Raw genomic sequence first — 25,428 nt, 5'->3', positions numbered from 1 at the left:
TATCTTCTATCTATCTATCTATCTATCTATCTATCTATCTATCTATCTACGTTTTGCCTGGAGAGAGCCTTGCCTTTGCCCTCACTTGCCATGAAGACCTAGTCTGGCATACCATTTGGTCTCAAATGCAGCCTATAGATTTGGGCTTTTGGAGGAAGTGAGAACAAAGACCACTTTCTTGTACTCATTCTGCCTTCATTCTGCCTTCCTTCTGCCCAAGACACACCTACCCGAACCATGCCGTCTTGACTCCCAGTGATGATGACATGGTTTGTGTCCCATGCTGGCCCTTCCATCATGTAGCAGCAGGTTATGACTCCTTCAGGGCCCCAGGCCGTGGTGATGCTGGCCAGTGGCTGTCCGTTGACATTCCACAGAGACAAGTGGGCTCCCGCACAGGAGACAATGGTGCCCTGCAGCAATAAAAACTGATTTCACTCCACGCTGAGGTCACTGCCTGCCCATCCGCATTTCCTCAGCCAGAGTTTGCACACCCAAGCACCCTTAACCTGCTATCTTCTGAAGACTAATGAAGGTACTCCAAGACCTAAGATACCCACTTCTTATTAGATGGCTCATAGGTCTCTTGTGTTTTCACACAACTACAAATTCCTGGCTATTTGCATACTGCAGTCATGTGTTTGGATACTGCTTTCTCTGACACAAACTGGCTGACTTACCCTTTGGACTCCTTCCACAGCCTGGAGACTGCCTCTGGCTCCAGACATGGGGCCTGGACATGGCAGGCAGGCCAGCCCTGTCCCCATGAAGAAGATTTGGATATCACTTGGTAGAGGGCAGAGTACAGAGGTTTGAATGATTGTATATGGCTCAAAGAATTGGCGGTGTCTCTCTGAAGGGAATTTCTGAGGAGAAATGTCCCCATCGAACCTCCTGAAATGTTTATGTCTAGAGTTTTCTTCTCAAGTCCTTGTCAATATTATGGCCAATGGTATAGTGGTCACTGTCACTGAGGACTCATAAAACCAGCTGGAGCCATGCCTTTGAGCCTTGCCCTAACCACAGAAAGGACGTAGGGAACTCAGTGCCCTTCCATAGCCCTCTGGGCTCCATCATATCCCTTTCTGAATTGTCTGACTCTGTTAGAGTCTGCTTGAGGCTGAGGACCATGTCTGATACATCTCTGCCAAGCACCCAACCCTGAGCCCAGTAGGCACTTAGTGAATTCAGTTGGCTCCAGGACAAGTTGAATTCAACAAGTTGTTGGTCATGCTATGTCTCCTCTGAGATCTGAGGACATTATTCTTTATAATGCTCTCTCAGTTCAGGGCTTGGTGCCTTTCCCAATACATCCACCAATTTGTCCATTCACTCACCATCCTCCCATCCATCCATCCATCCACCCTCCATCTGCCCACTTACCTATCTGCCCATTAATTCACCCAAATATCCATCCAGCCACATACCTATTCATCCATCCATCCATCCATCCATCCATCCATCCTCTGTTCTGCCCATGTAAGATTCATCTTAGATTCAAGTCTACCTGGAACACCATGTTTGGCTAAAGTTGGGACGAGGAGCCTTCTTCATTATCTCCCCCTCTTTCTATTATCCCCTTGCCACTCTATCCATGCCCTGGACTCCTAGGGTTTTCTGTGAGAAGATGCAGAGCCTTTGAATCCTCATGGAACCCCATGCCCTATGATGAGGACTCCAGCCTGGGAGAAATTCCACACTGAGATTTAGATATATAGTTCTCTAACTCTTTCTGTTCTCTCTGTCTCGGTCTCTGTCTATCTGTCTGTCTCTCTCTGTTTCACTCAGACATAACACACACACACACACACACACACACACACACACACACGTTCCTGACAGGCTTATCTTTGGTAGCAGCTTGGAGGGACAAACAGAAGCACTTCCTGCCATGGAGACCAGAAGCACCTGATGAGTTAGCACTGACTTAACATCAGCGAACTGAATTAGTCCGCCAAGCCCAGAAGATCTCTTACCAAAGCCAACTTCCTGCCCCAATTCCCTCATGCCTGTGCCAGAACAGACACCTCCCACCACTCTCACCACCCTGAGGGAGAAAAATAAAAAAGGAAAAAATAAAATCTAGAACCAGATGCTGCACATGTTGATGGCTCCACTCTGCCTGGGCAAAGAATACTCCACACATTTGGGACATTTCTCAACATTCTTGGGAGATCAGCCTCTCTTTGTTCCTGGGTTTTTTCTTGGGACACTGCACCATGCTTCCAGGCAGGCTCATAGACATGGAGAAAGTGAGGACTCACCGAGACGTCACTGATGGCAAGAGCAGAGATACCCTCCCGGTGGGCAGGCAGGCGGGCCACGTGGGTGAGATGGTCTAGGTCCCACAGGATGCAAGTACAGTCTTGGGAGCCACTCACCAGGAGGCTGAAGGTGACTGATGCTGCCAGGCATGTGACAGCCTGTGTGTGTCCATATAAGGCCTGGGGACAAGAAGCAGATCCACAGATTATGGGAGGGACCCTCAATCTAGGTACCTGGGGAGATTTCCTGCCTTCCCACTTACTGTTGGGCTCCAGATGAGGAAACAGAGATTCAGGGTGATTCCATGATTCCAAAGTCTGTGGTATGTGTGTGCATGTGTTTCCATGTGTGTGTTTGTACATGGGTCTATGCTGGCCTCTCAGTTCCATCCATTTCTGGGAGTTGAGGCTCAGCCAGTGTGGATCTGCAGCCCTTTTATCATAACTGAAACAGGCCAGTAGCACCCTCACACGCTGTGAGCTCACCTACACTTGGCCTTGCATGTTGAAGATGCACGTACCACTAGTCACATGCAAGGACACTGATTTACCAAGTGTAGTGTCCCAACCAGGTGCATAAACATCAGCTAGAAATTCAAATGCAAATTCTTGGGCCCTATCCAAGACCGACTGAGTCAGAAACTCTGGGGGCGGGGCTATGATGAAAACCATGGGTTTTCACAAGCTCTCCAGGAAATTTTCATGCACGCTCCAGTTTGAGCATTACCCCAGGAGAACCTCAGAAACAAACATGCCTCTGCCAACTAAAATGGAAGGGAGGCGGTGGGGGGGCTGTCAGGTCATTATGAAAAAAGATGTGACTTTTCAAGTCTGATGGATCTGGGTTCATAGCCTGTCTGGCCACGTGGCAGCAGGTGACTCAGGGCCTTGGTCTTGGCCCTCAGGTTGGCCTGTGCTGGGTCTCGCCTGGTTCACAGATGGTTATGTATCCAGATATGGCCAGAGGCCTTGCTCCCCAGGGACACGTGCCGGAGGGGCTGGGGTGGCCTGGTGTTCCCAGGTCCACGGCCGCTGGCCACAGTGTGGTTTCCATCACAATGGTCCCAGAAGCTGCCAGGTAAGCCTGATCTGAGAGCTGCTGCATCCACACGGGCAGCTGTCTTCTGGAATGAGCCAGAGAAGTGCAGAGATGGCGTTCTGAAATGTGATTACCCTGGCTTACCTAGTGGTAAACCTCCACCCTCAGGACGGATGACTGCTCGCTCATTTGGGTCAATGAGTCTGAGCATCATTTTTCAAAGCTGTCACTTTGCCTGGTCACAGCCAGGAAGAGTTCTGCCAGGGATTCCTGTTTGTTTTCGGTAGATCTTAATGTGGCACCAAGCAGATGGGGCTGGCAAGGTTCCGGACGTGACCCACAGAAGATGACTGGGGTCATCTCAGGAAACTGGAAGCTGTCCACATGAAGAGAAAAGCAGAGGATCCGACAGGAGCTCTGATGACTGAGTTCTGACCATAGAGGGACATGGTGACTCCAAAGAGTGCAAGCCAGGGGATGCTGGACTAAAGGCTGGGGATTCAGAGAGAGAAGCTCTGAGCCCAAGTGTCCCCATGTGCTGTCCATGAATGGAGCCAAATCTACTGCTTTGCAAAGGGAGGCACTGGAGAGTGAGGGGGGCCAGTCTGCGTGCAGGCACTGACCACCCGTGTAAGGCTCACTGCCTCTCATCACGAGGCATGTAGCCACCCCCATCTGGAAAGGCTGAGGACATCAGTGAAGGAGGACAGCAGATGTCAATGTGCTGTCTACTGGCTCTTTGTTGGGATGAGCACTGGGTGTTGTATGGAAACCAACTTGACAATAAATTATATTTTAAAATAAATAAATAAATAAATAAATAAATAAATAAATAAATAAATAAAATAAGAATACAGTAGTCCCCCTTATCCATGGAGGACATGTTCCAAAACCCTCAGTAGATGCTTGAAACCGTGGGTGGTACCAAACCCTGTGTGTACTGTTTTCTTCCTGTACATACATAGCTATGAAAAAATTTAATTTATAAATTAGACACAGTAACAGATTAAAAGCAATAACTAGTAATAAACTAGAACTGTTATAACAACGTACTGCAATGAAAGTTATGTGAGTGTGGCCTCTCTCTCTCAGAATGTGTTATTGGACGCTACTCGTCCTTCCTGTGATGATATGAGGTGAATGTCATAGGCACTGTGACATGCCCCGAGGCTACTACTGACCTTCTGATGATGAGTCAGAAGGAGGATTATCTGGTTTCGGGCCATGGCTGACCACAGGTGACTGAAACCATGGCACGTGAAACCATGAATCAGGGGGTACTGTCACAGTACCTCTCTACGTGGCCAATTAAAATGACTTCACTGTCATCATGCCTAAATAAAGCAGCAAAAAATAAAGAAAATAAAATAATAAAATAAAATAAAGTAAAATAAAATAAAACAAAACAAAAGCCTGTGGAAATAACTGCTCATGCTGGACACTTGTGGTGAGATGGGCACTCTTAATTAATCGCGGTGGCGATGTAACGTTACAGAACCACTATCGAAAGCATGATGTCCCTGCTTGGTAGTTCTACTTCTTGAAATTTATTTTAAGGCAACAATTAATCAGAAGCAAACAGCCATCTAGATAAGCTGTTGTCTGCAACATTATTTAAAATAGTTAAAATTTGGAAGTAATGTAATTGTCTAGTTTGAGGAGAAACGGTTTATTAAACCGCATCGCACTGACATAACAAAACAATTGAAATGTAATTTTATGGAAATGGAATAATACAGAACAATTGAAATGTAAATTACAGACTGTGGAGAAGCAGAAACAATTTGATAGGCTGGGTGGAAACAGAATAAACATATCTACACAATGATCAGAATGGTATAAATATGTATATCTGGGGATGGCAGTATGTGACAATGGAAACTTTTATAGAGATTATAGAGAATTATTCAACTTTGAAGTGAATTTGAAATTTGTCTTTAATGTTGTAATATCTTTAAAAAATGAAACACTTAAAAAAAACTGTGTATAAAACTATTTAATGATGTCTTTGCCGGCAAGTCAGGGACAGACCCCCTCGCTGAGAAGCTGGTGGTCTGGGGGATCCCCAAGGCCATGTCAGCCACTACAGGTAAATGATAAAGCATTTTATTCTGCGTAGGAAATAAGAGCGTGTGGGATTCCCCTTACCTTTTCCTCTTGATTTATAACTAGGAGAGGATGATGAATTACATTTTTATGCTGTCAATACAGGGCTTTTATATAGCACATCTTCATTTCGAAAAGGGACCTGGGAGCGGGAGCGGGAGGCCGCTTCCCCGACTCCCCAAGGCCGGCTCTGTAGTCAGGCTGGATCTAGGGTGTCCCTAAAGTGGGGTCTGGGATAAGGGAGCACTCCATAGAGTAATAATAATGTGCGGTCTCTTCACACAGGTCAGGAGTAAGAACGTAGCCCCCTGCCCGCAGTCCATGGAAGGAGAAGGAAACCTAGAACAGGGTGAAAAGGTGAAAAGGCAGGGCACTCCGAGGCTGGCTTTGAGAGTCTGGGGAAGGCAGCCTGCACTTGGCCTGCACAGCTCCCTCAGCAGGTGCCACTGCTCCACAGGAGTAATCGGCCCCCTCAGCACTGACCCAGTCGTTCTTTACCTCACGTCTACTGAGTGCCTACCTTGCACCACACGTGTGCTACAGGGGGTGGTAGGGTGGTCAGGGGAGGGCTTGAAAAGCATCCAGAGAAACCACGGAGCAGTTTCAGTGAAACATGTGCGGTTTAGGAAATCTGATCCGTGGTGAGTTTTGTATGATTAATTTTGGTGGTTGTCATCTTGGGTCTATATGGCTAACTACGAATACAGATGTAAAAATGAGCTGCATTTTAGAGTTGGAAGCGTACCCTAGTGGTATTCTGGGCAGGTTCAAGGATGCACAGGCAGGAAGCGTGGGTTTAGAGTTAGATCGACCCAGATTAAAACGCAAACTCGCTCTCTCTGAGCTTCAGTTTCCTTGTGTGGAAGTGGGAATAACAGTGCCGGATTCGCCAGACTGAAACGAATGTACAGAGTCTCAAGCAAACAGTGAGTACACTCTGCTTGTTACGAGAGCGGGAGTGATTCCTGAGGCGGGACTGGAAGGAGCCCACTGCCCCCGCCTGCTTTTGCTCTACTCCACTGCTGTTCTGAAATAGCCTTTCAATTTCCGGCTCCACGACGAGTCACTTAACTTCTTCGCACCTGTTTTTTCCACCGGTAAAGTAAGGATAAGAATAGCACCTAGTGTACAGTGTTGTTGAGAAGGTAAAAGGAGGCTATCCGCACAAGTGCCCACGGCACATGATCAAAAATGTTCTCAAGTGCAAGGAAATTGCTTTCACTGGCTCTGACGCGTAAGCGGCGTCTCTCATTGAGGGATGGGTCCCATGGGGCCACCTGCCCTGTGGGCTTGTCAAAACCCCCGTGGGCATGAAACCGTGGCCTTCTAACAGCAAACAGCCATGTGCCGTCACCAGTGCCTCTCTGTGTTCTCGGCTCCTGAGGGAGGCAGGGCTTTTGGTGCGCAGGGAATTAGATGGCGCTAGGGCACTATACCTGCCTGAGGCACCACACATGCCCCAGTCACGATCTCCACCTGAGGCACCATCCCGGCCTGAGGTAAAATCCCCACCTGAGGTATGGTACCTGCTTGAGGTGCAGGCCTTTCGGGCGGCCTCTGGCTATGCTGAGCTCCCATACACAGACCACCGCACTGGCCCCAGAGGTGATGATCGTTGTGGGGGCTGGGCACACGGTACACAGGCAGCGGCCCCAGGCAGCCAGGTTCTCGAATGTCGTCAGGATCTATGGGAGACAAGTGGGGTGAGCACTGGCGCCCCAGCCAGCACAGGGCCGAGAGCCCGGACGGGGTGACAGAGGGACAAGGGCAGGTCTGGATGCTGCTGGCTTGCTTGTGTGCCATGGGAACTGCAGGACATGTCATGTGTTCCGGAGGCTGGCACTGGTGACCCAATGCAGGCAATCCAAGCCTGTCCCCAAGGAGCTCATACTCTAGTGAGTGGGGAGACACAAGCGAGCAGGGAGTTAGGGAGACGTTGTAAACACCTGGCTGCCTCATGAAGTGGTAGGGAAGGCTGGGGGTGGCAAGGGAGAGCTCGGTGGGCAGGGAGTTCATGTCATGTGATCGGTGCGTGGGATGTAGGGTAGGAGGGAAGTTGGGCTAGGAAAGGAGGCTGGAGGTGGCCAGGGCCACAGCAAGATGTGAAGTAACTTTGTGGCCTGAGTCAAGGGTGGATGAAGGGCAACCAGACGGCTCGCTTCTGGCTCTGGCTCAATGCTCAGTGAGTGTCCTCAGAGTCTGAGCCGTGAGCAAATGCCAGGGGAACCCCAAGACTCCACACCTAGACTGAGAGTCTGAGTGGCCTCCACGCAGCCAAGTGACCGGCTGGTGGCAGAGACTGCTGTGAAGTGACAGCGTGCACTGTGAACTTGTAAGCTCCGCTCCTTAGAATATGGGTTGGAGGCTTGGCCCACAAGGGCCCTCAGCCGGGCCGCACAAGCCGTCTCCCTCTCAGGCAGGGGGCACAGGCACAAGGAGGAAGTGGGGCAGCTGTGCCTGCTTTGGACTCGCCCTCTGACTGCTTCTGCCTCAACGGTGACCACCCTGCGCCCCGCCTGCCCGCGTGCCCCATGCCTGCACCCCACACCCGCCCACCTTGTCAGAGCCATAGTTCCCCAGGCAGCAGCTGAAGTCATCAAAGCCCCAGCTGAAGGTCCTGTTCCAGAGCGGAGGCAGCAGCATCTTGTTCTTTTCCACAGCCAGGATGGTCTTCTCGGTAGGGACGATGTGGCCAATGGCTCCTTTGGGGGATTCTGAGCCTAGAGAGAAAAGGTACATATCTACCCCCCAGTTAGTATGGTGGAGCTTACCCGCCAAGAGGCAACACCCCCTTTCTCTGTGCCCAGGGAGGAGCCATGGGCAGGTGACCTGGACTTGGCAAAGCACAAGCCTGGGCAGTAGCCACTTGCTCGTCAAGTCACCTCACTCCAGGGCCTCACTCCAGGGGCTGTGTTAGACCCTGGCCCCGAGCTGGGTCCCCTGGCCCTGGGTTCCTCCCCTGTTTTAGCACATACGTTAAGCTTGCACGTGGCCACAGGTTTTCAGTGTCTCTAAAGGGCTGATATCAGGGGAGGAGTGGCTGAGGCTGTCGGTGCAGGTGGCACAAAGCCACAGGAGCCTTGGGGGGCTCTGCCCTTCCTGTCCCTCCCAGACACCTTATCTGGTAGGGATGGGTGTGCCACAGGCACTGTTCTTGGAGTTGAAGGAAAAAAAGGACACACCAAAAACCCCCAACAAACCTGGCCTTGTACTCCTTATAGAACTCCAGAATGTTGCCCTTTGTCTTGGGATTTCCCAAAAGCAGTGCATGCCCCAGATGGCCCAGACATCAGACTTCACCCACAGTTTCCCTAAGAAGCAGCAGGGCTGGAACTCACACTGGGCTGTGTGCCCCAGGTCAGCTGCTCCTGGCTAGTGGCTGCAGGCCCGCGTGGGTGCTTAGGAGCAACGGTGACTGTGGGTACTAAGGAACAGAGGCTGCAACCCTCTCTCCCCTCGGGAAATCTGGCTTTGGAGGTGAGGAGGGGTGTATGTGTGTGTGTGTGCAGGAAAGAGAGAGAAAGAGAAAGAAAGAGAAAGGGGTGTGTGTGTATGTGCGCACACACATATATGAAAGAAGGAGGGGAATGTGTGTCTTAGATAGACAGGCAGACAGGTGAGTCTGTCAGGATCTAACAGAGGTGGTTCCGGACACTTCCAGGGCACAGGCCTCCCCAGATTCCTGCTGTGACTAGAGACACAGCCATCCAAAGTCAGACCCCAAGACCCTGAAGGGTCTGTGCCCCTGAGTCTCCAAAGGAACACCAGTCACTAAAGGGACATCTGTGGGACAGGGCGCCAAACAGAGCTGACCAGGTGGTTACCTTTGACTGTGACCTGGGAGGGCCGCAGTGACTGCAGATTGTAGAAAAAGGGCTGTGGGTGGCTGGGGAGGCTCGCAGGTATGACGGCATCCTTTCCTGGTGAAGCCTTCCCTGCAGTGGTCCTGGCTGGGTGGGGTTTCGTAAAGAGCTGGAGAGGCAAGGGGACAGACGTATACCGCACAAGTCATTAGGGACAGATGGCCGGAGGAGGAGTCCTCCCCAGTCAAGCCACAGCGGTACCTCCGCTCTGAGTGCTGCCTGAGCTGGGCTCGCTTCTGACTGAGATAAACAAAAACAGAACTATCTGGTTCAGCCCTCGGATGTTGTCGATGAGGGGCTTGGGCTCAGAGAGGGCCCACTGCTTTCTCCAGGTCATGGTGCGTGACTAGCAGAAATAGCCTTCCTGGCTGTCCAACTGTCATCTTCTCCATGCTGCTTGGGAAAAGGATGACCTCATTGAGGAGCCTTTGGTCCCTGGCAGAGCTGCCTCTCAAATCATGGGTCAGAATGACCCTCTTCTCTCTCTAGATCACATGTCTCTCTTCATTTGCTTGAGCTATTTCTCACATTTTTCTCCCCCCTTCCTTTACAAACTCTGCAGGCACGTCCATCTGGGCATCAAGACAGAATTCTTTAATAGCATCCATTCAAACGTTCCAAAGAGCACAGGCAAACCCCATTAGTGGCCTTTCTTATTTTCACTTTTCTTAGATCTCTGCTGTCAAAGTGTCCCCAATGCCAAACTTTTTGCATAACCAGGCAAAATATGAAGCCCAAGGCCGTGCTGCTTGGCAGAATCTTGCTGCTGCCACAGAGGGCAGCTGAGGCCAGCTCTGGCTCTCCACCCTCCCCCCTTCCCAACTAGGCTGTTTTTTCCAGCCATCAGGCCCATTCTTCTGCTCCCTGATGGAAACATCCGCTGGGTACCATGATGGAGGTGTGACGGTGGGCCGCAGGTGGGCACACGGGTAGAAGTGAGGTTCAGCAGGCAGCTGGGAGGGGTCTCACAGCAGCCTAGGCTCAGTTACAGCCTTTAATCAAATACTGGACTACCTAGTAAAGCTGGGTGGGTGATCAATACAAACGGAGATCAGAATGATGATTTCTAAAGGAGCATTAATAAAGAACATCCTTTCTTTCCCGACAGAATGACTAAAGCATCGCAGGCCCGGTGCCTGTAATAACTTCAGCAGGCACAGCGCCTTGATGGCACAGTGCGTGGTCCTGAAGTCTTTTAATCTTGTCTCTAGGTTGGGACCACTGGAAGAATTCTAATTCTGACGATTACTTAGAAATACCTTTTTTTAAAGCTCATCCAATACCTCACTAAGTAAAATCAGAATCTAAAATCGTGTGCACTCCGTGATCACACTGATGTGAAAATATTTTTGCGTGGGGACAAGAACTGTGAGAATGTAACCCAGGACACAACTGGATGGTGGTGGCTACTACTTTGAATTATTTAATTGCTTTATCTGTATTATTAGGCTACCCAAGCTTCTTTCCTGAAATTCTCTCCTTCCTACAAAGCCTTCCCTGGCCGAACCCACATTTGGATGTGCTGTTCATTCTCCAAGTCACCCTTAGGCACTTCTCACGCTCCCCTCACCTGGGAGCTGAGCAAACTTGGAGCATGTCACATAAGACCAGGTAGAAAAGATGTTACTTGTTTTGTACTGTTGAGATGAGCCCGTCCAAGCCTCATGGTTACATATGGAGAAGGCTGTTGCCCAAGATGGCCCTGGAATTGGCTGGGCTTAGGCACTCACTTCCCAGCATGGCTCCTGAATGTCCATCCAGGCTGAGAGCCCAGCCCATGGGGCCATGATAATAGCCCAGATGGCTGTACTTAGGAATAAAATTTCTCCACATTGCACTGAGGCTTGAGGATCAATGGGGCCGGGATCAGTTAAATAAGTGTTTCTCTTGCACACCATTCACCAGGATGTCACCATGAGCCCATAGCCTCACGTTGCTACATGACTATCCTGATGGGGGGTGGGGCCAGTGGAGCGAAAGGCCCACATGAGACCCCTGCAATTTCACCAGAGGCCCCGAGGGCAGAACTTAGATACTGTCGCACTGTTGGCAATATGGCTTTGGGGCCAACCAGACGGGGCTAGAACTCTACCTCTGTCATCTGCTAATGTGCAATCGTAGGCCAGTTATCTATTTAGACTCTCTGAGCCTCAGCTTCCTGATCTGTAAAAGAATAATTTCTATACCCAGAGCTTATGAGGGGATTCAATGAGGGAATCACACTAATGTCTACCATTTGTTGAGTGCCCATTATATTTCAGGTGTTTCACGCACTTGAGGTCTTAATTCATTGGCTCTCCACAACAGCTCTGTAGCTAGACACACATATAGAAAATTAAATCCTGTGGATTTATTGTAGTGTCTGTTACATATATCACAGGTGAATGGAGTGTTCACTGTATCGTTAATGATGTCATCACCTTCATCAACACCAGATGGTAACAGAGGGCTAAGCCCCAATACTGAGGAGTGTAGGAAGACCATTTCCCATCCCCAGCCCTCTCTCTTGTTCCTATCCAGGAGAAAATGTCCTCACTATCACTTCAAAGCTTACAGTGCATACACTCTTCTGAGAAAGCAAGACTAACAACACGGATACTGTACCTGTTTGGGTACCTGTCCAAAGTTGCTGACAAACCCCAGGATGGTGCTCCTGATCAAAGGGTCACTGATGCTGCTGAGGTCCATTCTGTCACCATAGAAGTAGGGGTGGAAGGTATTAACAGCTTCTACTGCGGCTGACCCCTGCTGCTTGTACCCAAAAATGAGGTCTATCCAGTGGTGGAGGTTGGCACTGACAAAGTCACTTTCCAGAGCCTGGAACCAAAACCCAAAGAGCATGAAAAATGCAGGTCTCCCTTCGACTTGTGAGCCCTCTGCACAGATCAGGAGGGCACAGATGCATCAGGATGCTGGCTCTGCACAGGAAAGATGTGACATCTCCCAGAGTTTGAGGAGCACTAAGTGGGCAGACATACAGGCCACCCAAGGACCACCCAATTCCGGCCTCCAGCTAGTGGGAAAACAGATCTAACTGTTCCCAATCACCTAGTGCATTCACTCTATGATATAACCAGGAGGCGCAGAATACCTGTCTTGCATTGATATCTAAATGGAAGAGACCAGACTGAAAATAAGTCTTGGGGTCCTGTTGATCTCGATATAAGAAAAAGGGAGAGCTGATTCTGACCAGAGATGTCAGGAGTTTGAAACTAAGTATAGCAGGTAGGCAAACATGCTCTGGAGCACATTGGACCCCAGCACTGCCATAGATATTCCTTCACGTCTATGTCCTCAGTTTCTTCATCTTCTTCTTCTTCTAAAAAATGGGGACAAGAACTGTACTTTCTCTGTGGAATTATGTGAGGTTTGGTTTGTGTCCACGGCTGGTGCACAGCGAGCTCCATGTAATAATGTTGACTACAGTGATGGCACTGAGCACCTACAAGGTGCCAGGCACTGGCTTGGGGTTTGACGTGTATTGTCTCTTCCCGTTAACACCACCTTTCATTGGTAGATATCATTACCCCACTTCTGGGGCAGGTTCAGGTGTGGTTTTTGAACCTACTGTCTCAGTCCCCGACTCCCAGGCCTCAGAACCCCACAGGGGATATCCAACCTCACTGAGCACATCTCACTGCACCCAAGTACCTAGAAATTATTAACATATTGGGTATGAAGCTCTTTCTCAATCATATCTGGAAAGAAAAGGATAGAATCTACCTCTGAGAGACAGCTCAGTCCCCAGGAATGTGAGCTTCCCTGACTGGGGCACTTCTGTCCAGTCCAAAGCATGCAATGGGCAAGAGCATTTCATCCACACACCTAAAGGGTAAGTCTATGATGACCTTGAGGAACATCTGCCCATGTGCAGCCTTCCCATCTCCAAGGAAGGTAGACAGAAGAGTTTCCAGACTCAGCCATGAAGAATTACTCTGAGCTTACATCCTCTGAATGGGACCTAAACCTCAGCCCACTCAGGAACACGGCTCCTGTTGAAAGTCAGCAATATCTCTCTTCAACTAAAGGTGCCATCTGACAGGAAGCACAAAGAAGTTTAGCGGGGGAGCCCAAGCATGCTCCATCCTGCACGGGTACAGCCCAGATGAATGATGCCAGCTCAGATTAGGGCACCCAGGTTGGCAATATTCCTCAACAGTTGCCACACATGAGCAAGAGGAAATGTGGGCCAGTATGTAGATTTCCCAGTTCACCTGAAAGATGGCACTTTTATCTGCTAAGCAGAGCCCAACTTCAGGGCTGGGTCCCCAGACCCAAAGCCATTCGTTTGGGATTGTCTAAGCACCCCTTCATTGATCCTCTGGGTGGACATGCCACATTAGTTTTCTGAGGTATATGGCCAAAGTGGCTTCAAGAAGGCCACAGGCCAGGACATCTGACCTTTCCTCTGGACATTTTTTCCTATCACTATAACCAACACATAGCCCATATCTTTAAGCTCTTCTAGAGCATCTTTTCCACCTCCTTTCTTTAGATGAAGCCTGGCTCTCCCCAAGATTCCAGTGGTAGCTGCTTGCTGAGTTACATGACATGTGTCTTGGGGCCTGGAGGTGGTGTTGGTGTCCTCCCTGATCCACATCGCCACCTGCGGACCATTGTTCCTCTACCTTCTTGCTAAAAGAACAGTCTGCTCCTCTGTGGTTTACGAAATTGAACTCTGCCCCCCTCCTCATCATCACTGCTGCCATCTGCCAACTCTTTGTCTCACTCATCAAACATGGTGACTCCTGGTCATGCCCTCCCTTCTTCTCCCTCACTGATTTCAACATTTCACATCTCAGTTCCTTAAGTGATACTTCTCCAATGACTTTGCCTCCACTCCTAAAGCTACTTACTCCTACAGACACATCTTAACTCATGTCAGTATCCATAAGTGCTCTCTCTTCAGAATCTCTCATTCAAACATTCCTGTTGGTGAAAGCCACCTCTTCGCCTTGCTGATCATTTAACTACTCCCTAAGACTATTCTTCTGCTTTGTCAAAACTTCTAGTCTCCTCACTCTTTTACTTCTTTGCAATCTATCAACACTCCCTTATCTTCAGCAACACCCTGATGCAGCTTAGATTTAGCAGTTTATCATTTCAATAACATTCTGTTCAATGCATCTTGTTATGCTATTGAATTGTGTGTACTGTCTTTTCGCAGCACTCTGAACCAACTCAAATATTTTCTGTCTTCGTGCTTACACCAGAGTATCATCACACAAGAGGGCACACTGATTATCCCATAATCTTTGGTCACCAATTTCAAATGCACACTGAACATTGCCAGAAAACCTAGGAATGTTTCTCTAGTCAACTCATGCTTAATCACTTAAGATGACTAGTTCACATTTCCTACTCTCTCCTTACCTGTGACCCTCTTCCACTGTCTATTTTCAGCCACCGGCCATACCTCCTACTTTCCAGAGAAAAGCACAGACACCAGTTGGAAATTCCCACATCTTTGTGACAATACATATAAACTAACTTTCATCTGCAACCCCTGACCGCTTTCCCTCCTACTTAACTCAGGAATCTGACCCACCTTTTATCTAAAGCTAACCCTCTACCTGTGGTTTGGATTCCAAATACTCCTGCTTTCTCAAGAATGTATTATTCCTTTCCTTGTACACCCAACCTCTCTTTCCCACTACCTTTTAAACTTGCTTCTTAAAATAAAAAAAAAGAACACCGTAATATTTCCTCAACTTTCCATCTCCTCCAGGTACTATTCTCTGTCTTTATTCTCTCCTTCACAACAAGGGTTTTCATTACCCAACCTTATCATTTGTTTCCTTATTATCATTCATTTCCTCTATTTCTTCACATGGACTTGAGTTACTGTCTTTTATTTTAGGATAAAGAACTCCTTTTAGTATATCTTGTAGGGCAGATCTGCTAGTGATAAATTCTTTTAGTTTTATTTATCTGTGAATGTCTTAATTTCTTCATTTGTTAAGAATAGTTTTGCTGGCTATAAAATTCTTGGCTGATAGTCTTTGAGCACTTTGAATATTTCATACCACTGCTGTTAATCTTATCAAAGATATCTTGTAAGTCATGAATGCTTTGTTGCTTTCAAGACTCTTCCTTTGACTTTCCTTTTCAAAAGTTTGATTATGATGTATTTAAGTGCAGATCTCTTTGAGTTTATCCTACTTGGAATTTATTGGGTGTCTTGGATGTATAAATTAATACTTTGCATCAAAACTGGGATGTTTGTGAACATTATTTCTTCAAATATTCTTTGTACCCCTTTGTCTCCTCTCTTTCTGGTACTTCCATTTTGGGTAGGTTGGTGTTCTACAGGTGCGTAGGCTCTGTTCATTTTTCTTCATAATCTCCTCCTGTTCCCCATACTGGATAATCCCAATTGATCTATCTTCCAAGTTTGTTTATTCTTTCTTCTACCTGCTATTGATCCCTTCTAGTGAATTTGTCATCTCAGTTACTGTGCTTTTCATCTCCACAATTTCTATTTGGTTCCTCTGCACAATTTCTATGTCTTTATTTATATTTTCATCACAGTCATACTTTCCTTTAGGTCTTTAAATGTGGTTTTAATTATTTGAACATATTTACAATAGCTGATTGAAAATCTTTGTCTAAGAAGTCCAAAGTTTAGGCTTCCTCAGGGACAGTTTCTGTTGACTGCTTTTTTTCCCCTCTGTATGGGTCACACTTTCTTTTTCTTTGTATGTCTCATAATTTTTATGGAAAACTGGATATTTTAGATAATATGATGTGTCAACTCTGGAAATCAGATGTTCCTCTTTCCCCAGGGTTTGTTGCTATTGTTACTGTTTGTTGTTGTTTGTTTAGTGACTTTACTGAACTAGTTCTATAAAGTCTGTTTTTTGTTGTTGGTGGTGGTGGTGGTGTAGATGGCCACTAACATCTCTCCTCTGTTAGTTTAATGGTCATCTTCTGACTGGATAAAGATTTCTTTAAATGCCTAGAACCAGTAAGTCTTACAGTCTTTGTCCAGGGAGGGGCTCTGTGTGCATGCTAGGGCATGGCTTCAGAGCCAGCAGCTGCCTGGTAAACACTGCCTTTATCTCTCATATCCTGCTTGCACAGAGCCTCACTGTTGGCCAGAAGTGAAGGCTAGGCCCTTCGAAGCATGAACACAGCGTTATGCATGAAAACGTCCCTACGGATGTGTGTGTTCTTCTAGGTTCCAGGAATATTTTGAAGTTTTTTCAAGGCCTCCTATAAAGACCTCATTCCCTAGTTTTTCCACTTAGGCTTTTTGGTTAGCTTATTGTTTTCCCAATTATATCCACTGCCTCTGGAAGCAAGAGTGTTAAACAATTGTCTCTGGTTTCTTTTTTCACAAACGCCACTAAAGTAAAGGCTTTTGCATTATGCAGGCTCTGAGGTCAAATAAAGACAGCCTTGCTGGTGGGGTCTTTCAGGGAACCATTGACAGGTCAAATAATGACAGTTCTCTGGGTATGGGGTTTTGAAGGAGCGCCAACTCCATTCTTCCCCTTCCAATGGACTCCTAGGCTGTTGGCTTCCACTGTTATTGTGGGCTATTGGTTTTCAAGGCTACTATGGAGCTGAAGAGGAGAAATGAGAATAGTGTTAAGTTAAAACATCCAAAGCTTGCTATTCTTACAAAGATGCAGTCATTTTTTTCCTCAAAGGAATACTCTCCTGATCTTTCCAAGCTTCTGGTTAATTTCAAGGGTTCTGAAAAGTTTGTTGTGACAGTCTTTGCCATGATTCTTATTGCTTTTATGGAGTAAAAGATTTTCAGAGATTCCTACTCTGATGTTTTCAATGACATTGATCGTTAACATCCTAACCCACTCTAATTTAATCTTTACTCCACCAAAAGAGGTCTCCCCCTTGTTGTTACCACCCAGTTCCCCTGGGTCACACCTCTAATCTACATCTGATGGCACTTAATGTCTATCCTGTGTAGCACTTTGTGAAGTTATAATTTCCCTCTTATTCGTGTGGTTATTTAATCAAGCTGTCTCCCCACTAGACTATTAGCATCTGCAGTCGGGCCTGTAGAGTGAACCTGCTCACTCACTCCAAGCCAGTAACTTTTCTGAGAACATCTTAGCAGAGGGCTGCTGCCACCTAAAGGTCAAGTTCATTTCTGGTCCAACTACGCAAGACCAGTGACTTGTGGGATAGATGACTACCATTACTACATTTCCGGAGGCAAGGATAAACCAGGGAAGAACTTTTTCCTCGCCAAGGGAGAAGGAGAGAGGAAAAGGTATGGCTTTGTTGTTACCAGTCAGGCCCACCACAGATTCTTTTTTTCTTTTCAGGTACAATTTACACACAATAAATTTCACCCATTTTAAACAGACCGCTCAATGTGTTCTGACAAATGCATTCAATCATGTAACCACCACCATAACCAAGATACAGGACCTTTACATCAATTTGAAATGTTCTCTTGTACTCCTTTTCCATCATTCCCTGCTCCAGAGCCCAGAACACAAGCTTTTTCCTGTTAACCTGGAGCATGGAGCCTAGCACATTCTTTGAGCTCTCTGGACCTAAGAGCCCCAGAAGTGCTTGTCATTAGCCCTCTGCTTGCAAAGAAAGCCTTCGTGGAGATTGAGAGGATACTGCGGTCTTTATTCAGGATTCCAGGGGTTCTGGTGTGACCCTGGTCAACTCACCTGTCTGTGCAGGCTGATGAATTTCCGAGGGTCCCCATCAGCCCAGGGAGGGAGTTGCACGTCCCCCAGGGCTGTCCCATCCTGCATGCAGCCTGAGTGGGGTGAGAAACAACAGGACTTTGGGTAAATGGGAGCCCGAACTGGGCTAACAACCAGGGGATACACACACTGTGCTGTCCAGGGCTGCTGATTCCACGTAGATCAGTCCTGCACAGGCCTTACTGCTTCCCGCTTCTTCTATCTGTGTGTCCCCACCCTTATCTGCTTGGAATATTCCTTCTTGGTCTCCAAGACCTCAGCCATCCATAAGACCCTCCTTGCTTCCCAGACAGGTTTGTGCGTGATTCACAAGTCCTATAAAATGACAGTAGTGTCGTCATTGTTTGTATGTCTTCCTTCCTGCTACTCTCTACCTTTTCATCTGGGCGCTTTTTATCCATTGCTAAAACAGTAAGGAGATCATAACAATAACAGTAAAAGCTATCGTATTTTGAGCACCTAACTATTCCAGGGCACTATGCTAGGTGCTTGGCACACATCATCTTATTGAATCTTCATTTAACGTTATAATTTATGCATTTTCTCTCCATTTTTAAAGTGAGGACAGCAAGGTTTTTTAGAGGCAGCTTCCCCAGACATTAGAAAGAGGAGTCTGGATCCAAGCCCAAGTCTCTCTCCTACCCATTAGCTGCACAACCTTGAGCATGTTGCTTAACCTCTTTGGGATTCACTTTTCCTACCTGTTACCAAACCTCCCCCACCTCCACCCAAGGCTGGTAGAGAAATGCTCACAATGTGCTCAGAAAAACTCCAGGCAGACAATGGTCGCCCAGTAAATACTAGTTATGGTCTTGCTTAAACCCTGCAGGGCCTTCACGGTGCAACAAGAATAAAACCTTCTCCTCCTCTCTCTAGCCTACAGATTTGTGCCTGACGTGGCTTTTCTTACCATCCAGTCTCAGCTCACCTGTCACCAACTCAGGCGGTCCTTCCTGGGGCCCAGCATAACACGGGGCCCTCTGAGTCACTCTTGAACCATTTTCCTACCTCGTTTCCTCGTAAAAATTCTCAGCATCAGACAGTATTTCGCTTCCTTATTTGTCTATATTTTCTATCCCTTCCTTCATCCCCGTACAGAATGTAAACACCTTTGGGACAATCTGTCCCAGGAGGCCCAACTAAATCCCCAATGCCTGAAAAAGTTTCTGCATACAGTAGGTGCTCAATAGCCCCTTGTTCCTGACTTCCCTGAGGACACCTGGTCATTGGCACGTGTGTCATTTCGGCAGCTGAGCTCCTGTCCGTCTCTGCAGAGAGCCTCATCTTCCTTTCCAGGGCAGGAGTGGTGCTGTCCCTCGAGCACCGTCCTCACCCCAGGCTGGCTTCCGTCCCTGACTGACTCCTTTCGTGGGGCTCCCCACATCTTGTGGGAAACGCCCTTCATGTCTGTCAGGGTCTCATCCCAGATGCAGGTGAGACATCTGAGACTCTGAACACTGCTCAGGCCACTGAGTCCCACGGGGTCCAACTTGCTGAGCGTGGGCTTGGGCTGGGCACATTTTCAATGCCCCACAGGTATTCTGGCCCCAAAACACAGCAGAAGAGGTGAGTACCCAGGGCAGTGGCCGCATCTCGCCCTCGCCCGCCCCCCACCCCCCGCCCCCCGGCATCCGCCCCTGCCCTGGCTCGAGGTGCATGCCCCTGTGTGCTGTTTGGAGGAAGGAGGGTCCGAGGAAGGGGACCTCCGGAGCACAGGTGTGTGCTCGTGACAGTTCACGAGTGCCCTCCACAGGGGGAGTGACCCCATCATTTTTCCTCTGTGGGGAGAGTCGCCCACCCCCTGCCCCGGGCTCTGACCACACGTCCCCTTCCACAAGTCACCCTTATATCTGCAGCGGAGCTCTCCCAAGGTACACACACAGTCACCGGGGGCCTGCTGGCTGGGGCTTCCTGAAATTTTTGTTGCTCTTCTGAACCAGTAAGTCAGAAGGCATAGTTCATCCTGGGGTGAGGCCCAAAGCACAGGAAAGAGGAGAAGCCACCAGCGTCCCCACACAACCACCCTTACATGCCATCTAGCAAGAAATCTGTCCCAGGAGGCCCAGCTTCTCTGGGTCCAACTCACGGAGTCCAGGGTAACCCATTTGTGGGCCATGGAGGAAAACAGGGCCACAGAGGGGTGGAGGCTTGCCCAAGGTCACGTAGTAGGGCAGTGCTAGAACTGGCTGTTAGCAGGGCATCTCACTGTAGCCTGAGGCCTGGGGACAGCCCACAGGAAGGATCGTGAGTGGGGCTGGGGCTCAGAGCAGCCTGGGGCCCAGAGTCCTTCCTTGGTTCCCACCTCGCCTCTGAGTGCTGCCATGGAGGGGAGACCTCACAACAACCACGCTGGTCTGGTGCAGGACCTGTTCGTCTAGTTGCTCAGCAAAGATATTGATGAAATTAGTCATTACTGATGAGCTTCAGGGGAGCGATCCCTGCACTGCCCAGCCCACCCTGGCCACACCCCAGCCTCCACTCACCGAACTCCACAGCATTGCAGTTGACTAGGAACTCGGGGAGGTAGAAGAACTCTGGAGTCAGCTCCCTGACGTCACTCATGTTCTCTCTGGAGGCCGACTCCCACGCGTTCTGTACGCTGTGGAACATTCTGTCTGCCACATCAAAGCTTCCACCCTGCGAGGAAAAGGGGCCAACGTGATCGCTGGTGTGCAGTGAGAACTCAGACTGTGTGGGCACCGCCTGTGTGTGCCTCACTCGTCTGCTCTGCCACTGAGGCACAGGTTCCGCCATGGGAGCTTTCTTTCCTTTCACGTTCATACATGTTTGTTCAACCATCCTTGCATGCGTGCCATGGGTTCATCGTGCATCTATTCACTCAGCCATTCTCCGGACCCTTGCACAACGGGCTTCCTCAGAGCTGGGCTCAGATCAGAGACAGGAAAACCGGGGTCTTACCTCTGCCCATTCCCCACATTTGCAAAGGGCCCATTCTGAATCAGGCACAGACAGGATACAAAGACCCCACTACACCCCAGAGAGGGGGCCAGCCATACCACGTGGGGATTCCAAGGTTCCTGGAGGAGCTGGCCCCTGGTGAGTTTGCAAGCCTGGTGAGAGAGAAGACGGCAGAGTGTTCCGGGCAGAGAGGCAAGGCCAAGGCCAGGAGCAGAAGCAGAAGAAAGCAGGCTAGGTCAGGGCCCGGCTGACATCTAACAGAGCAGCCCAACAAGAGACAACAGGTCTGAGGATGAAGAGCTGGAAGCACACCACTAGCCTCCCAGAGACAGGAAGCCAGTCCGTGAAGTCAAGATGTCTGTATGCTCTCCACGGCCAGCCCTGGTTCCAAGGCCCATTTCCACAGGTGGCCTGAAGCATCCCGGTCTTGGAAACTAGCATTGGACCAGGAAGACTTAAAGCAAATTCTTTCCTTGGATTCCCTGCTCTTCTCACCTGAATCATTAAATCTCTTTAGTTGATGTTACCCTTATTTACCAGGTGGCCTTGGGGCTGGGAAGAGGAAGAACGTCCAGGCTTTATGTCTCCTGAAGTTTAGGGTCACCCCAAAAACACCTACCTGGGACTGAATAGTTCACTTGTCCCCATCAAGCTGGGCCTTTGTTCAACCAGAACTCCTCCTCCTTCTGCCAACTTCTACAGAGTTCTTGTGGCCCAAGAACAAACGGGTAGAACCCAGAAGGACGGTGCCCTCCTGTGCCCCCATCAGGTCCCTTCACTTTTCAGAGGCTGAGGTTTCTTGTCAGCATTTACCTAGGGAAGCTTTTGGGTAAGCAGCTACAGCAGTGGATGAAGGGTAAAGACGGGCCAAAGCTTTCTCTTGGCAAGTCTACTCTATGTTAGGTCCTTTATACAAACAGAGAGGATGGTTCTTAATCTTCATAGCAGGTGTATGAGGAAGGAATTGTACTTCCATTTTGCAGACCAGAAAACTGAGACTCCTGAAAGTTTACTGGTTTTCCCAAGGCTATCAAAGCAATGAATGGCAGAACCAGGTCAAACCCATGGATGCAACACCAGAGGATATACTTTCTTTGCCCTTGTGCCAGTTTATTGGGGGAATCCCTGGGTCTGGGGCAAACGTGATCTACGACGTGTGGGGCAAGGGGTCTCAGCTCCTTCTGCAAAGGGACAGTCTGCCACATGCCTGAAGCAGGCCACACTTGGGCATCTTGGTGGTCTGATCGGTTTTCCGAGTCATACCTGAGGATCCATTGAGATCCATGGGTCATTCTCTGCACATGGACAGGGACACCGAGAAAGCCAGTTGCCCCTGGAGTCACAATTGAACACGGTACCTGGGCAGCTTCAGGATATGGCTTTTCTCCAAGGTCACTTTGCTCTTGGTGGACGTTAGGGGATGGTGCCCACCATCAGATTCAAATTGAAATGGAAACAAAATAGGGGGAGAGCTTTTAAATAAATCTGCACCTAACAAGTCGCTCATTGAAACATATTAAGAGCTTCGTATATTTAATCTGCAGCCCGAGTCTTAACATCTGCAGGAGATTGATGCCTTCTCGTCCTCCTGTATTCCTTTTGCAGCTTTTATGAGTGCTGATGGTAATCTCCTGAGAAACAATATGATTTGGTAATAAAAAGATTACCTGTATTAAATAAAAATAATATATACATAGGAAATATTGTTAGTGCTACAAATCTGGTTAAAGATATTACCACAAAGAAAAATGTTATTTTTTTCACAGCTGTCTAATGCATTTTAGCAAAAGTAATATCTTTAAAACTTAAGCCTGTATTATTTATAAAGGAAGCAATAACTGATTTTCCTATTTCCTATATTAATAAATGCATTTGCATACATTTGTTTCAAAATTAATGGGTTTTCTCCCCTCTGCAATACAAAAGAAATGCCAAATTCCCTAGAAGAAAAAGTACAGCTGCTTTGTTTCTTGTACTATAAGTCTGTGGGTTGATACAAACTCTGGTGGCTTCCAGCAATGAGTCCCAGCCAGGACTAGACTTTCAGGAAAGGAAGGAAGGAGAAAAGGAAGAGAAGGTAGCAAAAAGGAAGGGAGAGAAGCAGCGAGGCAGAGAGGCACCATGAAGTTCTACAGAGTGCCGCCATCAGGAAAGCCCAAAACAAAATAAAATAAAACCACAACAAAATTAAGTCTAGAGATTGGATGGAAACAAAAGAATGAGAGAGAATTACTGTGCCAAGATTTGCTCCTAAATCGATTCTGCAGATACTCTTGAATATCAAGAACAATGAATCCTATGTGTATCCAACATACTGAAAAAAACAATAGTAAGATTATAATTATCTATGAAGGAACAACCTCTAACATTGGCAGAAGACTTTTCCCATGTGACTTTAAAGCTAGAAGGCAAGGCAGCCAAGGCTGGAGATTTCGGAGGCAAAAGTTACAGGCTTTGGATTTTATGTCCAACTGATATCACTCCTTCATGAAGATGCCAGAAAGATATTCTAAATATTTAAAGGGCTCAAAAATAATATCACCCTAGGTATCTTTCCTCAATTAAAATACGTCAAGAGGTGCAAAATTTTGCTACCCAGGACGAATCAAAATCAAAAACAAAATAATGGGGAGAGAAAGGAACAATAAGGACTTCTGCTGGAAATGGACATGATTTAAAATTAGAAGTCCATGATTATGATATGTCTATTAAAACTGGAAACAGTCTTGAAAGGAGTGTTCCTTGTGTGTGAGACCAGGAAGTCTGTGTGCACCTGTGTCCCAGGGTAAGCATTTCAATAGCTACATTCTTAAATTCTCCAGTCTGCATAGGGAAACTCTGTTGCAAAATAACCATTCAACTCTTGACCAACACCCTCAGGAAGTTCAGCAATTACATGCACTCAAGGATACTTACACAGGGGTATTTGTACATGATAGAAAGTCTATTCTTCCTTTCTTCCATGGGACTGACCCAAATCAACCCACTGCCACATCCAAATGATGGGATTGGTTTTATGAGCTGGCTGACAACCCATTCTTGTGACAGATGTCCTTTCCAGTAATTTAAAAGTGTCCCATGTAAACAAATCACTTACAGGACGCTGTGTGCACATCAGTTGATCTAAGCAGCTGTCCTTTGTCCATCAAAGGGGCAGTGTGCAGCAAGAGAAGAGAGCACCCTAGCTGTGGAACCAGGCGGACTTGCCTGGAATTTCAGCATTACTTACACTATGAACACCAGCGAGTTTATCTTATCTCATCTCATCTCATCTCATCTCATCTCATCTCATCTCATCTCATCTCATCTCATCTCATGTTATCTATATTATGGAGAGAGAGAGAGAGAGAGAGAGAGAGAGAGAGAGAGAGAGAATCCCAAATAGGCTCCGTGTCCCAAATGGAAGCCAACATGGGGATCGATCCCATGACCCTGGGATCATGACCTAAGACGAAATTAAGGGTTGGACACAACTGACTGAACCACCCAGGCACCCCACAGAAGTGAGTTTTTCAAAGTCTTAATGTCTACCACACTCTTCTCCACAACCTTGGGTGACTGTTATAGTTGTGAAGATATGTATGTGTGAGCACATGAGTGTGAGTGTGCGTATGTGTGTGTGAGGTGCCTCCCACAGGGCCAGGGACACAGGAAGAGATGCTCACAGAGCCCCACCCCTACACCCCTTTCCCTTCACAGACTAGGAACAAAGGAGCAATCCTGGGCTTGGGCCCTGACCTCAGTGTGCTTGGGGAAGGTAACCAGGGGCTCAAAAGAAGAAGAAAAAGACTGTAAAAGTTATTGGAAGCAGAAGGTGGGATATAGGGGAAAGTGAGGAGGGGTGGGGTCCTGGGACAGGGGCAGGAGGAAAAGAGCAAGAACATCATCAGGGCAATTTGGAGACACCACCACCTCCAAAGAAATGCAGGGGTGAATGTGTGCAGTTGAGAGAGAGCTGGGCTTGACCTTCTGCAGGCTGCTTCAGAAAAATGCCAGGCTTGGGGTGCCTGGGTGGCTCATTCAGTTTATGCTCAGGTCAGGCTCAGGTCATGATCTCACAGTTCATGAGTTCGAGCCCCACGACAGGCTCTGTGCTGACAATGTGGAGCCTGCTTCAGATTCTGTGTCTCCCTCTCGCTCTGCCCCTCCCCCACTTGTGCTGTCCCTCTTTCTCTCTCAAAAAGAAATAAACTTTAACAACAAAAAAAGAGGAAGATGCCAGTCTCTAACACCCCACTCAGTGAGCTGAGCTATAGGTCTGGCAGAGAATTTGGAAAGCCTGTGTACCAGCTGGGCTGCCTCATCAGCCTTGCTCTTGACTGCGGGTGGGCTGACCCCAGAGAAGCCATTAGCTTTTCTTCCTGTAGGATGTGGCTCTTTACTCAATAAACAAAACCCACAAAGGCATTTTGAAAAACCTGCTGCCTACTCTTACAGGGACGAGGGTGGACATATACAAAGCACTTAGAAACAGCCAAATGGGGGGCGCCTGGGTGGCTCAGTCAGTTAAGCGTCCACCTTCAGCTCAGGTCATGATCTCA

General features: G+C 48.0%; 1 protein-coding gene across 4 annotated transcripts in view; it reads right to left on the bottom strand.

Moving 5' to 3' along the window:
* WDFY4 (WDFY family member 4) overlaps positions 1–25,428 on the bottom strand; it is a 295,826-nt gene that overhangs the window by 7,293 nt on the left and 263,105 nt on the right. For 3 of the 4 annotated variants that reach the window (XM_019444887.2, XM_019444885.2, XM_019444888.2), the window contains 8 exons: positions 20,452–20,605; positions 17,930–18,021; positions 11,877–12,089; positions 9,234–9,381; positions 7,966–8,150; positions 6,936–7,094; positions 2,265–2,444; positions 231–413 (listed from right to left, as the gene is read on the bottom strand). In XM_019444887.2, the coding sequence (XP_019300432.2) occupies positions 231–413; positions 2,265–2,444; positions 6,936–7,094; positions 7,966–8,150; positions 9,234–9,381; positions 11,877–12,089; positions 17,930–18,021; positions 20,452–20,605 (1,314 nt within the window). The remainder of the gene's footprint in view (positions 1–230; positions 414–2,264; positions 2,445–6,935; positions 7,095–7,965; positions 8,151–9,233; positions 9,382–11,876; positions 12,090–17,929; positions 18,022–20,451; positions 20,606–25,428) is intronic. The other variant, XM_019444889.2, reaches the window with a different exon arrangement.

This window comes from Panthera pardus, unplaced genomic scaffold (genome assembly GCF_024362965.1).
Source record: "Panthera pardus isolate Hobbes unplaced genomic scaffold, ASM2436296v1 HiC_scaffold_22, whole genome shotgun sequence".
Taxonomy (NCBI): domain Eukaryota; kingdom Metazoa; phylum Chordata; class Mammalia; order Carnivora; family Felidae; genus Panthera; species Panthera pardus.
The sequence above is the reverse complement of the archived record's forward strand: the minus strand, read 5'-3'. Positions and strand labels throughout refer to the sequence as shown.